This window comes from Lepus europaeus, chromosome 4 (assembly GCF_033115175.1).
Source record: "Lepus europaeus isolate LE1 chromosome 4, mLepTim1.pri, whole genome shotgun sequence".
Lineage (NCBI taxonomy): Eukaryota > Metazoa > Chordata > Mammalia > Lagomorpha > Leporidae > Lepus > Lepus europaeus.
In genome coordinates this window covers 158,112,924-158,125,764 of record NC_084830.1, presented here as the reverse complement: position 1 = coordinate 158,125,764, position 12,841 = coordinate 158,112,924, and the positions used below count along the sequence as shown (strand labels likewise).

The following is a 12,841-nucleotide window of genomic DNA, read 5'->3' as shown; positions in this document are numbered from 1 at the left end:
CTTCTTCCCTTCCTGCTTTGCCAAATGTACTCTGCCTACCTGCCTGCCCCTTACAGTTCCTTGTTGTTGGCTTGCCATTGTGATTGTATTCTTTCTTAATCAATAGCTAGCTTTTCCATATTTTTAAAATTTCAAGAGGGCTGTTCCATTGTAGTTTGTTGTTTCTTTTGGTTTTTATTCACACTGTCTTTCCTTCCCATGTGCTTGGGGACTTTTAATCAAGAGCCCTTTTCCTGATTTTAATCTGTGTTCATTCTGGGTTTTAATTGGTGATGTTTTCAGAGATGATTTTTCTGTGCTACTGCTGATAATCTGGAGTTACAACCAATCTTGGTCTACTCCAGTCTTCCACGAAAGTTGAGTTTCAGTGCAACAGAATTTTAGGCTCTGTTCTCGAGACAACAATGCACTCCCTGCAGTGTGATGCTCAGTACTTTTTTTTTTTTTTAAAGATTTATTTATTTACTTGAAAGAGTTATACAGAGAGAAGGAGAGGCAAAGAGAGAGAGGTCTTCCATCCGCTGGTACACTCCCCAGATGGCTGCAATGGCCAGAGCTGTGCCGATCCGAAGCCAGGAGCCAGGAGCCAGGAGCCAGGAGCCAGGAGCCTCGAGCCTCCTCCGGGTCTCCCACACAGGTGCAGGGGCCCAAGGACTTGGGCCGTCTTCTACTGCTTTCCCAGGCCATAGCAGAGAGCTGGATTGGAAGTGGAGCAGCCAGGACACAAACCGGCGCCTGTAAGGGATGCCAGCACTGCAGGCTGTGGCTTTACGGGCTATGCCACAGCACTGGCCCCTAAGTACTCTTTTTCATCTCTTTTTCTTAGGGATTATCTGCTTTATCTCAGCAGTGTTTTTAAAGAATCTCATTTCTGGTAGCTGTTTTGTTGCTCAGGGTACTTCGCTTACTCTAATGCTAGCTCTCCTAACATTGGATATTGTGGAAGAACTTCATTGAGTGAATAAATCAAAGTTCTAATTTTGATTTCATGTAGCTTTATGTCCTACTGGCTCGGATTTCTCAGACATTTTATTTATCTTTATTTATCCTCTTGAGCCTTTTTATTTATTTATTTATAAAACTGAATTTAATAGATGCTGGATAACATAGGAATTTGAGAATGAACTGGAAAGAAAGAACATTTCCATATAAAATTCGTGGTAATATATATGAAGCATTTTTTATATGTGGCTTTTGTTCTTTATTCTCTCGTGAGATAAATGATGCTCAGCTGGATTTTGTAGATGTATTTATTTTGCACTTATTATGACGTTGGTCATCTCAAATACTTGAATATAGGCCGGCGCCGTGGCTCACTAGGCTAATCCTCTGCCTTGCGGCGCCGGCACACCAGGTTCTAGTCCCGGTCGGGGCACCGATCCTGTCCCGGTTGCCCCTCTTCCAGGCCAGCTCTCTGCTGTGGCCAGGGAGTGCAGTGGAGGATGGCCCAAGTGTTTGGGCCCTGCACCCCATGGGAGACCAGGTTAAGCACCTAGCTCCTGGCTTTGGATCAGCGCGGTGCGCCGGCCGCAGCGGCCAATGGAGGGTGAACCAACGGCAAAAGGAAGACCTTTCTCTCTCTCTCTCTCTCTCTCTCACTGTCCACTCTGCCTGTCCAAAAAAAAAAAAAAAAAATACTTGAATATAAATATCCTTTTACTTTCACTTTTGCCAAATGTTACATGGAAAGTGAGAAGAATGTTACATATTGAGGTGAATGGTATATAGGTTGAGGATTTGTTGTGTTGTGTAGTTTGGAGTCTACCATTTGTTTCTCCTCATGTTTCTAATGGAGAAGGAACAGTATGCCACTGGATTGCTTGCATACCTGAGAGCTTGTAGGAGCTATGAAGTGAGAAGTTTTTGAAGCTGCTGTTTGATTTCCAGGGACTGTAAAGGCATCTTTATTACTTTAGCATCAGAATATAAAATTGTATTTTGTCATTTTACAATTAAATTTTTGCATGTGCTTGATCCTTTAGGTAGGATTATAAGGTATTTGAGGTATTGTAAGCTATAATTGTATGTCATCTGAGCCTTGGAACAGCTTGATAGAGTAGACAGGGAAAGCATTTTAATTACCAGTGTCCTGATGAGGAAGACAGCAGGGGCCCAGGGGAGGTGACTTACGTGCTCGGGTTCCTGAGTTGCCTGCATGTAGGTCCAGCACTAAAGCCATGTCTCCTTATTCTTTGTGTGTTGTTCTGAGCTGCTTACAGAAAGTAGGCAGTGAATAACTAGTTCTGACACTTGTTCTTAAACTTGTTATTCACCAGTGAGAGTTGCAAGGTCTGTGTCAGTCATTGTCTGCCTTCAGCATTGTCACGCCTGTGTTGTTAAGTAGCTGGGAGAGTGCAGTAGCCCTGGAATTGAGTGGTAGTTCAGTCTTTCGTGTTGAATGGTTTTGCTCACCAGCCTTTGCCCAGGCAGCTGTTCTTCTCCTGAATAGTATGATACCCACCTTGGCAAAGGATGTCTGATGCCTACGATTGTATTTACTTTTAAAGATTTATTTATTTGTTTGAAAAGATAGATGACAGAGAGGTAGAGACAGAGATGGAGAGAGTTCTTCCATCTGCTGGTTCACTTCCCAAATGGCTGCCAACAGCTGGGTGTTGGCCATTCCAAAGCCAGGAGCCGGGAACTCTATCCTGCTCTCTCTCACGGGTGACAAGCAGCCAGGTACTTGGGCCATCATCTGCTGCTTTTCCAGTGCATTGGCAGGAAGCTGGATCAGAAGCGGAGTAGCCAGGACTGGAGCTGGCACTCTTACCTGGGGTGCGGGCAGCTCAGCCCGCTGCACTGCAGTGCCCACCCCCATGCCAACAGTTTCAGAGCCTGAGAGTGCTTCAGGATTTCTGCACTGGGATGAAAATGTTGGAGTAGTCATACATATCTAATGCTGTTCTTGCAGTTAAGAATTCGGTGAACTATCTGTGTAAAAAATTTTCAGAATGTAAAGTGATTGATTAAATGTGTGTATGTTCTTCTTTTTCTTCTTCTTCTTCTTTTTTTTTTTTTGCCTTTATTCCAGATCTTGTTGAAGCCCTGAAGCCTGAGTATGTGGCTCCCCTGGTCCTTTGGCTTTGCCATGAGAGCTGTGAGGAGAACGGCAGCTTGTTTGAGGTATTCTGCAGCTTCCTGTTTTCTTCTGAAGCAGTATTTGTATCATTAAATATAAAGACTGGATTTAAAATTAGTATTTATTTTCCAGTTACTTATATTTGTCAGTGGACTCAGCAGTTGACATGACTTACATTTTGATACTCTGAGTATGTTACTGAGGAATAAGTGTTGACCAGTGTCCTTTTAGAAAATGTAGCAGCAGCTTTTTAAATTCTATTTTCCTTAGTTTTCTATTTCTAACATTTTTATCAAATAAAAATGTGGCTGGTTTGATGTAGTCACATACAGAAAGTCAAAAAATTCGTGGAAAATATGTATTATGAATAACTGTGCATGGATTTCCAGTACTTTTTTGCACCCAGATAAGCTTGTCTTTTAATTCCATGTACCCTGTAAAGTTTTTCAGCCCCATCTTAGGAAGTGAAGGGAAGGTAGGAGGACAGAGCTGGGGCTTTCAGTTATCTGGGCCAGATGTGAGTTCTTACTGTGATAACGGCTGGGTTGCTGCGTTAGTAAATGCAGTAACCCTGAGGTTTGTTTTCCTGGGGTGCGTGGCCAAGTGTGTAGCAGTCATCCCCTCAGTTTTAACTATGAATGATTATAACAGGAATTTAGCCCATGTGTGATAGAGCGATAAATCTAACTTACTGTTTGTTTTAATTGTAAAAGTAAATTTTTCTGTTTTTCCCTATGCAAAGTTTTAAATGTTGGAAAATAAAAACCACACAGTTCCACCGTCCGGTGAGATTATTTATTTATTTGAAAAAGGCAGCATTAGAGAGTAAGGGAGTAAGCAGGAGGGAGAGACAATGAGAGATAGAGATCGTCTATCCATGGGTTCACGCCCCAGATGGCCACAATGACCGGGATTGTGCCAGGTCAAAGCCAGGAGCCAAAAACTTCTTCCTAGTCTCCCTTGTGGGCGACAGGGGCCCAAGCACTTGGGCCATCTTCCACTGCCTTTCCAGGCTGTTACCAGGGGGCTGGATTGAAAGTATTGCAGCTGGGACTCAAACTGGCACCCATATAGGATGCCAGCCTCACAGGTGGCATCTTCACCTGCTATGCCACATTACCGGCCCCGAGATCCTTTTTTTTTTTTTAATTTTCTCTCATCAGTTATCTTTAATCAAGCTAAATTGTTCTGTCTGAAAAAAAAATCAATCTTTTCATTTGTTCAATTAAACAGTATTTAGGCTGTAAATCTTTTTTCTTTTTTAAGAAAGCTTTTATTTAATGAATACAGATTTCATAGGTATAGCTTTAGGAATATAGTGGTTCTTCCCCCCATACCTGCTGTCCCACCCCCACTCCCGTCCCACCTCCTACTCCCTCTACCATCCCTTTCTTCATTAAGATTCCTTTTTAATTAACTTTATATACAGAAGACCAACTCCATACTAAGTAAAGATTTCCACAATTTTCACCCCCCCCCCCAAAGTATAAAGTACTGTTTGAAAACAAGTTTTATAGTTAATTCTCATAGTAGAACTCATTAAGGACAGAGGTCCAACAGGGGGAGTAAGTGCAGTGACTCCTGTTGTTGATTTAACAGTTGAACTCTTACTTTTTTTAAAGATTAATTTATTTATTTGGAAGAGTTACACAGAGAGAGGAGAGGCAGAGAGAGAGTGAGAGAGAGAGAGAGAGGTCTTTCACCCGATGGTTCACTCCCCAATAGACCACAGTGGCCAGAGCTGTGCCGATCTGAAGCCAGGAGCCAGGAGCTTCCTCTGGGTCTCACATGCAGGTGCAGGGGCCCAAGGTTTTGGGCCATCTTCTACTGATTTCCCAGGCCATATCAGAGAGCTGGGTTGGAAGTGGAGTAGCTAGGGCTCTAACTGGCGCCCATATAGGATCTGGTGCTTCAGTCTAGGGTGTGAATGCGCTGTGCCACAGTGATCACCTGAGACTCCTGACATGAGCTGCCAAGGCTATGGAAGTGTTTTGAGTCCACACACTCTGTCCGTATTTAGACAGGGCCATAAGCAAAGTGGAAGTTCTCTCCTCCCTTCAGAGAAAAGTACCTCCTTCTTTGATGGCCCCTTCTTTCCACTTTTCTCTCACTCACAGAGATCTTCATGTAGATCATTTTTTTGCCAGAGTGTCTTGGTTTTCTGTGCCTGAAATGCCCGAGATCCATTGTTTACTCCAAGGGTGAAAGTTCTTTTAGACCTTTTGAAGCCTGTATGTGTGTATGTGTATGTATACATTTTTTAAATTTAAGTTTGGCCTCATCTAGCCTGAACTGTTATATATTAGAACCCTCCCCCCATCTGACTCTGTGATAGTAATGAATCTATTATATGCAAAATACTGACATGTGAAATACTACTTGACAGCTAGTGAATGTGGCTCAGTCTGAAATGAATGCCACCTTAGCCTGTTTTGTTTGAATAAAAGGCAGACGAATAAGTTAAAGAAAAAAGTCTCCATACATTTGGCAGAAGTGCTTCCACCCTTTTGATGAAACCTTTTGAAAGTGAGTTGTGAAATTTTAGAGGTAGAGAGAACTTCACAACTGTAATTTTACAGAGTAGGAAAATTCAATATGATCAAGCCATCTAGAATTCAAACTTTTTAAACTGTTAATCATCTGTAATTATATTATTAATTCTGTGGACAAAATATTATATGTTCTTTTTGAAAATTTTAAGTTCATAGGAATATAAAGAGAAAACCAAAATCACCCATGTTGGCATTGTCCAGAGAGAACTACTGTTAATATTTTTATGTATTTCCAGTATCTTAGAAGATAGACATACTACACAAATAGTCTTTTTTTTTTTTTTAAATAGCTGTTTTATTTATGCACCCAGACACACAATTAGGACTGTGCTGGCAATGGAGTTTTATATGTTTCTTTTTCTTTCTTTTTTTGTATTGTGAACATTTTTTAGTAAGAAATACTGTGCTTGCACGATAGGTAAAATGTAACATGATATGTGTGTCGTGTCCCAGCTTGAACCTTGGAAGCAAGTGGTGCTTGATTCTTAAGCTCTCTTGGACGTCGAGGGGCGGGGCAGAGTGTGTGACTCAGTTTGTACATTTGTTTCTCTCAGATGTGGGGAAAGCTGATGGCTCAGTTGTTGGTCATCAGAACTGCTTGGGTTTATGTAAACCAACAATGCCAAGGCTAACTGGATGCATCCTAAAAGTTTTGAGCTTATCATCAAAGAAGGAGGTACCTATCTCTGCAGGGAGGAGAGAACTTGCACTTGGATTATGGCCTTGTCTAACTAATGTCAGAGTTTGTGTACTTAAGAGGCTTCCATAGCCTTGGCAGCTCATAAGGGTCTCGGGTGATCACTGATGTCATAAATAAGAGTGTCAGTTGTTAAATCAACAACAGGAGTCACTGTGCACTTGCTCCCCATGTAGGACCTCTGTCCTTAATGTGTTGTACTATGAGAATTAATGGTAAAACTAGCCTTCAAACAGTACTTTATACTTTGTGATTCTGTGTGGGTGCAAACTGTTGAAATCTTCACTTAGTATAGAGTTGATCTTTTGCATATAACGATAATTAAAAATGAATCTTAATGAAGAATGGGGTGGGGGAGGGAGTAGCAGGTGGGGCAATTTGGGGGTGGGAAGGTAAGTATGGGGGGAAGAACCACTATGATCCAAAAGTTGTGCTTATGAAATTTATATTTATTAAATAAAATCTTTCTATTAAAAAAAAGGTGTGGGCACATCAATATAGAGGGCAAAGGTAATGAAAATCCTACTGTAAGCCTAGAACCACTAGATCTGCCTTCCGCTGGTTCGTTTTCTGTGTCACATATGGGTGAAATTATGGTAAATTCTGCCACACTGCAGTGTGGTGTTTGAGCACATGACAGGAGCTTTTCTTTATATCTGACATTTTTTCCCCCTGAAGATTATCTTAAATGACCTCTAGGAAAAAACTATAGAAATGAAAACTTTATCTTTCTGGGTAGCTGCTAGTATTTGGTCAGTTGCCTTATCTCTGTATAAAGATGTTTCATTAGTGAATATTTGTAGTTCCCTAAGTCATATGCTCTTTATTTGGCTTTGATCTTTTTAAAAATTCGATAGATCTTTCTGGAGCCCGTGGTATGTGAGGCAGTGTACTATTTATATTTTTTAAACTCCCTGGTAGGCCCTTGAAGTATAAATCATGACCCTTTTATTACATTAGAGGCAGTGTGGGTTTAGGGAAGAGAAATGCTTTTGGCTGGGGTCTCACAGCCGGTCGGTAGAACTGGTCGGATCCTGGTCTCTGACCTCTGTATGTTTCTGCTCTGGGAACATGGAGCAGTGCAAGGCCGTGCTGGCCAGTGGACTTGCGGAAGCTGTATCACTGTCTTCCACTGTCACCTAGCATGCTGATACTCTCAGTAAGATAACTTTCTTTTCTTTAATTTAAAAAATTGTTGGTGATTTCAAACTGATGATAGAATGTTTTTCCCCTCTTTTCTGTAGGTTGGAGCAGGATGGATTGGAAAACGTAAGTGCCTCTCTGTGGTTTGCTGTGGATTATTTCCTTTCTTTAAACCTGCATGTCCTAGCGCAGCTGGCTTAGGATGTTGCCGGAGGCCCAAGCATTGGCTGCGGCGTGTGTGTGTTCAGTCTTAACCCTTGTTAGAGCCACAGTCCATTTTTTTTTTAAGATTTTATATATTTATTTGAGAGGCAGAGTTATAGGCAGAGAGAAACAGAAAGGTCTTCTATCCACTGGTTCACTCCCCAGATGGCTGCAATTGCTGGAGCTGGGCCCATATGAAGCCAGGAGCTTCCAACAGGTCTCTCACGTGGTTGCAGGGGCCCAAGCACCTGGACCATCTTCTGTTGCTTTCCCAGGCCATAAACAGAGAGCTGGATTGAAAGGAGTAGCCGGAACACGAACGACGCGCACAGGGGATGCTGGCACTGCAGGCGGAGGCCTAGCCCACTATGCCACAGTGCTGGCCCGCCACAGGCACTTCACCTGCAAGAACCCATCTCTTCTTCAGAGCCGTTGGCAGCTCTTCCTGAGGACTTGCTGTTTTCTTCAGGACTGGCTGTGCCTTTAGATAGCACAGTCTCTGTGTTGACGCTTTGTCATCCCGTGTGTCTGGAAGCCCCCCGCCCCATCCCCCGTGTGTCTGGAAGCCCCCCGCCCCGGCACGCTCGTCCTTGCCGACTGAGCAGAGCAGTGAGTGGCAGGGAAGCATGGAGATTGTGGTCTCGACGGCGCAGCAGGCACGTTCTCTGGTTCTCTCATGTCCCTTATTCCTTGGAGCATGAGACATCAGGGAGCAGAATCAGACTGACAGCTTTCCAGGGTAGAAATTCCAAGTGAGCTGTGGGGCTGGGTCCCCTTTAGACTAACAGTGAGCAGTGGCATCAGCCCTCGCCTGCCTCATTTCTCAAATGTGAGCCCCGAGTCTGATGATGGATTTATGACGTTAGAAAAAAACGGTGAAAGTTTGACTATTTCAGTTTGTTTCAGTTGGCTGCAACTATCAAAATTAATTACACAGTTAATTGAATTATTTAAAAGGTTGCCATCACTGGAGGGCATTTTTACACAGTAGCAGTATTTTTGGCATTAATGGCTGTTATGTCCAGTTGTTAAAGGGACTTACATTCCTCAAACATTTCTGGGTCTTGTGCTGTCTGTTATATATGAGAACGTCGAGGGTTGCAAGCAAGGGCTGTGTCTGCCACTTTACTGCTGGATTCTCCGTGGGAGCAGGCATTTCCGTAGTTCCTCAACACAAATCTTCATTTTAACAGTTACCACAGTCTGGGCCTTACATTTAAATCAGGTTACTAGTGGCTGTTCTTCTGAATTTTTATAAAGAAAACAATTTAAAAATTCCCCTTGTAGAACCTGTGCTGCAGTAATGATGTGTGTGAGCTGTGTATCAGTTGATTTCTTATGCAAGTAGGAAATGAGCAAAAGGAGAATTACTTGTGGAGACCTGATTGGTGCACTTTTTGTTAACTGGAACCTTTTTTTTTTTTTTTTTTTTAATTTATTTAAAAGGCAGAGTTACAGAGAGAGAGGGACAAATAGAGAGCAGGGTATCTCCCACCTGCTGAGTCACTCCCCAAATGGCCTAAATGGCCAGGACTGGCCCAGGCTGAAACCAGGAACCTGGAACTCCATCTTGGTCTCCCACATGGGTGTCAGGGACCCAAGCACTTGGGTTGTCATCTTTGCTTTCCCAGGCACATGAGCAGGGAGCTGGATGGGAAACAGAGCAGGCGGGCCTTAAACCCATGCTCATATGGGATGCCAGCATCATAGGCAGGGGTTAACCCATTGTGCCACAGTGGTGGCCACTGTCTGGAGTCTTCAACCTATTACCACCATCAGTCCTCAGTTTGCTACCCAACAGAGCTCTTTTTCATTATCTTCATTTGATAAATGAGGAGAGGGAATTGTATTACCTAATGATCTGTGGTTTTCTCAGATTCCGCTTAACATTCTGCCTTATGTAGTGTCTGACGTGGTCCAAAGAGAAATTGCCCCTTCAGTTTCAAATACTGTTTTCCTAATGGGTTTGGTGGGAAAATGCATGTTAAAGCTTGCAGTACAATTCTTTAGGCTGGCGCCGCAGCTCACTAGGCTAATCCTCTGCCTTGCGGCGCCGGCACACCGGGTTCTAGTCCCGGTCGGGGCGCCAGATTCTGTCCCAGTTGCCCCTCTTCCAGGCCAGCTCTCTGCTGTGGCCGGGAGTGCAGTGGAGGATGGCCCAAGTGCTTGGGCCCTGCACCCGCATGGGAGACCAGGAGGAAGCACCTGGCTCCTGCCTTCGGATCAGCGTGGTGCACCGGCCGCAGCGCGGCGGCCATAGGAGGGTGAACCAACGGCAAAGGAAGACCTTTCTAGCTCTGTCTCTCTCTCTCATTGTCCACTCTGCCTGTCAAAAAAAAGCTTGCAGTACAATTCTTTAGAAACTAGAACTTTTTTTTTTCTGAGTTTCCTTTTTCTTGAAGTTAAAGAAAATCAGTTAAAGGGCTCTTAGGCACCTTATTTTCTGTTTTCCTTCTTAAATGAGGTGCCGAGTGTCTTGGTTTTCCTTGTGTCACCAGTTCGCTGGGAGCGCAGCCTGGGAGCCATTGTGAGGAAGAGGAATCAGCTGATGACGCCGGAGGCAGTGAAGGCCAACTGGAAGAAGATCTGTGACTTTGATAATGCCAGCAAGCCTCAGAGCATCCAAGGTAGCCCTGGCTGGGGTGCTGGAGCCCGCCGACTCTTCTGCTTGTTGGGAAATGTCTTCTGCCTTGCCTTTCACCATCTGTGGCATATCTTCTGCTCTGTGAGGTGTCAGATCTCCTCACAGTTAGTGTATTGATGTTATTCCCATGGTGTTTGTTTTTTTTTTTCCTTTCTTTCTTTTTATTTTTTTTTTTTTGGCTTATGTGTGGGTGGAGGACAGATGTCATTTGTACTAAATTCCCTCCCCAGCTGATGGTTGATCTTTAAGTTTTCTGTTTTCTGGCCATGTGCTGCAAGGCAGACCCAAGTATACTCTAATTCTCTGAGGGTTTCCTTAAGCCTGCATTATTCAGGCTTGGCTTTGTCCAGCCCAGTGCCTGGGTGTGGCCTTGTTTTAAGCACTTTATCTTCACTACACACCCTGACTTTTCCTTTCACAGCTCTGTTCTTCTCAGGTCTGCTGACTCTTAGTGTGTCTTTAGAGAAACTCAAGGCCCAGGTGCTCAGTGAACCCCCCACCCTCACCCCTGTTTTCTGGGGCACCTGACCGTCTAATTGTAACTGCTGTCCACTGCTTTTGTCTCATGAACATGCAGCTCCCTAACTGCGTGGTCAGTTCTTCTGGGGCAGAGACTGTCTGCTGTAACTTCCTTTGTGTTTGGTGTTAGGTTCTTGTTGAGTTCACAGTTTATACACAGGACTGCTGCTTGCTAACTTGAATTGTTGGATCACTTGTGATATGCCACAGGAGTAGGTAACCAACTAATCCACACTTTTTCTAGTGTAACTCACATGTATAATACATTCGACTTAGAGGACTCTTCTGGGAAAGATTATGAGTCAGTTATTTTACAGAAAAACTTTTTTTTTCTTAGTAAATTTGTTTTCAAAGTTTGGCAGAATATATTTGAATAATGACTATTTTGTTTTCCTCTCCTTAATGATATTTTTCTGTTTGTACGCTCATTGTCATGTCATAAATCGTAGTGTTTTTGCTTTCTGTACCTTGATATTTGAGATAAATTTAGTGTATAATAGTTACCTACTAGTGAAAATGAGTGAAAAAAAGAAAAAATATATTAAAAACTTTTCTCTATCTGTTTCAAAGTACTTCTACTCCTGAAATATTAGACTGTTACTTTCAAACAGCTAATTGAGTCATATAATTGTAAGTGAAAAGATATTGTAATATTTAAAGTACAGTAAAAACAAAGGCTACCTTTTGTATGAGTTGAGTTTCCAGAGTCCTTACTCCAGTGTTTTCATTTCACAGATGGCAAATCCCAGCAAAACCAAACTAGCCTATGTTTGAGCCAGGAGTGTGTTTGTCCTATGCAGAGTGCCTTCCAGTTACATAGCCTCTCCTCTGGGTAGAGTCTGAACGGGACTGCAGGGTGAGGACTCCAGGCATGAAGCCATCTTGGTGTCCCTGGGACTGGGAGATGTCTCTGGTCATCTCAGACTGTTAGGGTTTTTGTCTGAGTGTGGAAGAAGCCCACGTCTCTGAGGTGTGTTAGAAGGGGCTCAGCTTTCAGGATCTCTTCTTGTGTTCGTGGCTGCCCCGTGAACCTCCTTCAGGTAGCTTTTGAGCCCCAGAGCAGCAGCTTTCGATGCCAGTCTGGAGTCACTGGTCATGGTGGTGGCCTTATCTTTCTTCCCAATCACTTGTGCAGAGCCTGGGGGTGATCTTGGCATCTTCCATCCCGCGGGAGAGAAGGGAAGTCAGCTGTCTGTCCACCTGACAGAGCTGACAAACGTCGACAAACATCGGAGCTGTAGACAAGCGTCCTGCTTTACAGAGTCATAACACAGCTCAAGGACATTGAAATGTTCACAGCCCAAATGACCTGGAAGGGTTATGTTATACTAGGCCTTGTGCTCTGCTGAAGGTGTCCAGTTATCTTTGGTCTGTTTTAAAATCTCCCACAGTTTTTCCTGCAGTAGCCTGACACTGTACAATGAGTTCATGATGACAATGGAGACCGCGGTAGTAGGTTTGATGAATGTTAGAGGAGTTATTATCTAGCGTGTTTTAGTCTTTTCTTAGCCACTTCTTCAACAAAGCTTTACTTTTAAATATTTGTATTATTTTTCCTAATTTCAGATTCCACTGGCAGTATACTTGAAGTTCTGAGTAAAGTAGATTCAGAAGGAGGGGTGGCAGCAAATCGTACGAGTCGCACAGCCTCTGCAGCCACAGCAGGATTTGTAAGTTAACCGGCTGAAGCTTCTGTGACTGCCCTCCCCTCCTCCTCTCTCTCTCCCTCTCTTTCCCACATCCACCCATCCATCCTCCTTCCCTCTCTCCCTCCCTCTCTCCTCCTATTTCTCTCTCTCTCTCCCTCTCTTTCCCACATCCATCCACCCATCCTCCTTCCCTCTCTCCCTCCCTCTCTCCTCCTGTTTCTCTGTCTCTCTCCCTCTCTCCCTCTCTTCCCCACGTCCTCTCTCCCTCTCCCTGCTTTTCTCTGCCCCTCCCCCTTCTCCCCTCCACCCTCTTTTTCCTCTCCTTTCCTCTGCAGTGCAGTCACTGTCTTT

The 12,841-nt window shown here is 43.7% G+C and overlaps 1 protein-coding gene across 1 annotated transcript in view; it reads left to right on the top strand.

The window, feature by feature from the left end:
* Nucleotides 1-12,841, top strand: part of HSD17B4 (hydroxysteroid 17-beta dehydrogenase 4) — a 96,190-nt gene that overhangs the window by 29,880 nt on the left and 53,469 nt on the right. The window contains exons 9-12 of the mRNA XM_062189273.1: nucleotides 3,035-3,126; nucleotides 7,576-7,600; nucleotides 10,177-10,305; nucleotides 12,408-12,511. Coding sequence (XP_062045257.1) covers nucleotides 3,035-3,126; nucleotides 7,576-7,600; nucleotides 10,177-10,305; nucleotides 12,408-12,511 — 350 coding nt within the window. The remainder of the gene's footprint in view (nucleotides 1-3,034; nucleotides 3,127-7,575; nucleotides 7,601-10,176; nucleotides 10,306-12,407; nucleotides 12,512-12,841) is intronic.